Here is a 1,906-nt window from a genome sequence, read left to right as displayed (position 1 = left end):
ATTTATAGAGGCTATCATCTCCACCTTGCGGTAGATTTTGAATGATCTGGCTGATAATAGGATCACGACGCTGGCTCTCAACGATCTCATGTCGGCTTGGCAAACAAAGTGGAGGCTTTTCCTGGGAGTTGATAGCGACATTAACACAAGTATACAGATCAGACGATGATGATACTGTCGTTGTAGCACTGTCACTCACAACCCGCCGCCTTTTGCCTCCTCTATGACACACTGCACAATACGACCGATCATTGCCATCACGGCCATTACTCTTGGCAGGACCGGAGGAAGGATATCGACTGAAGAAGTCTACATTGGACTGCTGAGCCCCCTTACGATGGATAATATCAAAATCATATTCACAAAGTCTCAGAACCCATCGACACAGCCGGGGCTTTTTAGGCGAGACATGTAATAACCATCGAAGATTATCGTGATCAGTCACGATTGTGAAGCGACGCCCGTATAGATAGTAGTGCCAGTGCTCAACAGCCCACAAGACGGCAAGTAACTCTACCTGCTCTGTAGACCACTTACTTTCGGCTGATGACAGAGCTCGACTGGCGAACTTTATGGGACGCTCCACACCGTTATCATCCACTTGACAGAGAGCAGCTCCGAGACCGTGACTGCTCCCATCAGCTTGTACGATGAAGGGTTTGGTGAAATCTGGATGAACGAGAACAGAGTGAGAAAGAGAATGCTTTATATCTTCAAACTCTGACTGCTCAACGTCCCCCCATCGCCACGTGACATTTTCACGAGTAAGTCGACGAAGGTGAAATGTACGGGAAGCATAGTCACGTATATGATCTCGGTAGTAGCCACTCAGACCCAGAAAGGCTTGCAATTGAGACTTACTGGTCGGAGTACTGATAGCAGAGATCTCCTTCGCCTTTGAGGGATCAGGGGAAATGCCTTCTCTGGATACACGATAGCCAACATAATCGATCTGAGGCAGTCCGAAATAACACTTGGAAGGTTTGAGACGAATGCCCTTCTCGAGACACCTTTCAAAGACTCGAGCGAGATGGGCCAGATGATCCTTCCAAGATACACTACTCACCAGCAGATCGTCCATGTAGGCCGCAAGAGGGATATGGCCCCTACTATCGCTCTCACAGAGCAAATCTGCGAAAACACTCACGACCATGCGCATAAAGGATGCTGGTGCTCCTTGGAGCCCGAATGGCAATCTGAGATATTCAAATATACCATAGGGAGTAGTAAAAGAAGTTTTACAAATGTGGGCCTCGTCCATGGCTATGTGCCAAAAACCAGAGTACATGTCCAGTTTGGAGAAGTAGCATTTCCCAGACAACTTTGAGAGTAGAGTATTGATCTGAGGTAGTGGAAAACTGTCGAATTGAGTTATCGCATTTAGCCTGCGATAATCCACTACAAGTCTAGGGCGAACCTTCTCGCCATGCTCATCTTTCTTACTCACAATCAAGACAGGAGAGCTCCACGGACTATTACTTGGTCTACAGATCCCCTCGGCTACCATCCGATCTAGTTCAGTTTTCACGAACTGCACTTGGCTCTCTGGGATGGCATAAGGAGTACAGTAGATTGGTGGGTGATCACCCGTCTCAATACGATGCTTGTACCCTTCAATCTCACTGAATATTTCACCTGGCAGATGGAAGGCTCGGCAGTACTTAGTTATAAGTAACTTCAGATCAGCCCGTCGCTCAACAGATAGGTCCTTACATTCCTCTAACTTTATTGCCTTGAGCACCTCAGCCGCGTACTCCTCGTCTCGCCTCGGCCCAGTTCGATCTCCTGTAGGCGGTAAATCACGATCAGGATCACGAAAAATTTCCTCACGGGCCTCATCCAGCTTCTCTTTCTCCTTTCTGAGCTCGGCACGTAGAGAGTCTGAGACTCTTTCACCACCACCATT

The 1,906-nt window shown here is 48.0% G+C and overlaps 2 protein-coding genes across 2 annotated transcripts; both read right to left on the bottom strand.

Moving 5' to 3' along the window:
• Positions 1-245: 245 nt before the first annotated feature.
• Pmar_PMAR018922 (retrovirus polyprotein, putative) lies at positions 246-1,109 on the bottom strand (the record flags this gene model as incomplete). Its single annotated transcript, XM_002779509.1, has 1 exon — positions 246-1,109. A coding segment is annotated over one exon (864 nt), but the record flags the coding sequence as incomplete, so codon positions are not given.
• A 370-nt stretch (positions 1,110-1,479) lies between these two features.
• Positions 1,480-1,881, bottom strand: Pmar_PMAR018921 (hypothetical protein; the record flags this gene model as incomplete). Its single annotated transcript, XM_002779508.1, has 1 exon — positions 1,480-1,881. A coding segment is annotated over one exon (402 nt), but the record flags the coding sequence as incomplete, so codon positions are not given.
• Positions 1,882-1,906: the final 25 nt, after the last annotated feature.

The sequence above is a fragment of the Perkinsus marinus genome, assembly GCF_000006405.1.
Source record: "Perkinsus marinus ATCC 50983 genomic scaffold scf_1104296946790, whole genome shotgun sequence".
Lineage (NCBI taxonomy): Eukaryota > Perkinsozoa > Perkinsida > Perkinsidae > Perkinsus > Perkinsus marinus.
The sequence above is the reverse complement of the archived record's forward strand: the minus strand, read 5'-3'. Positions and strand labels throughout refer to the sequence as shown.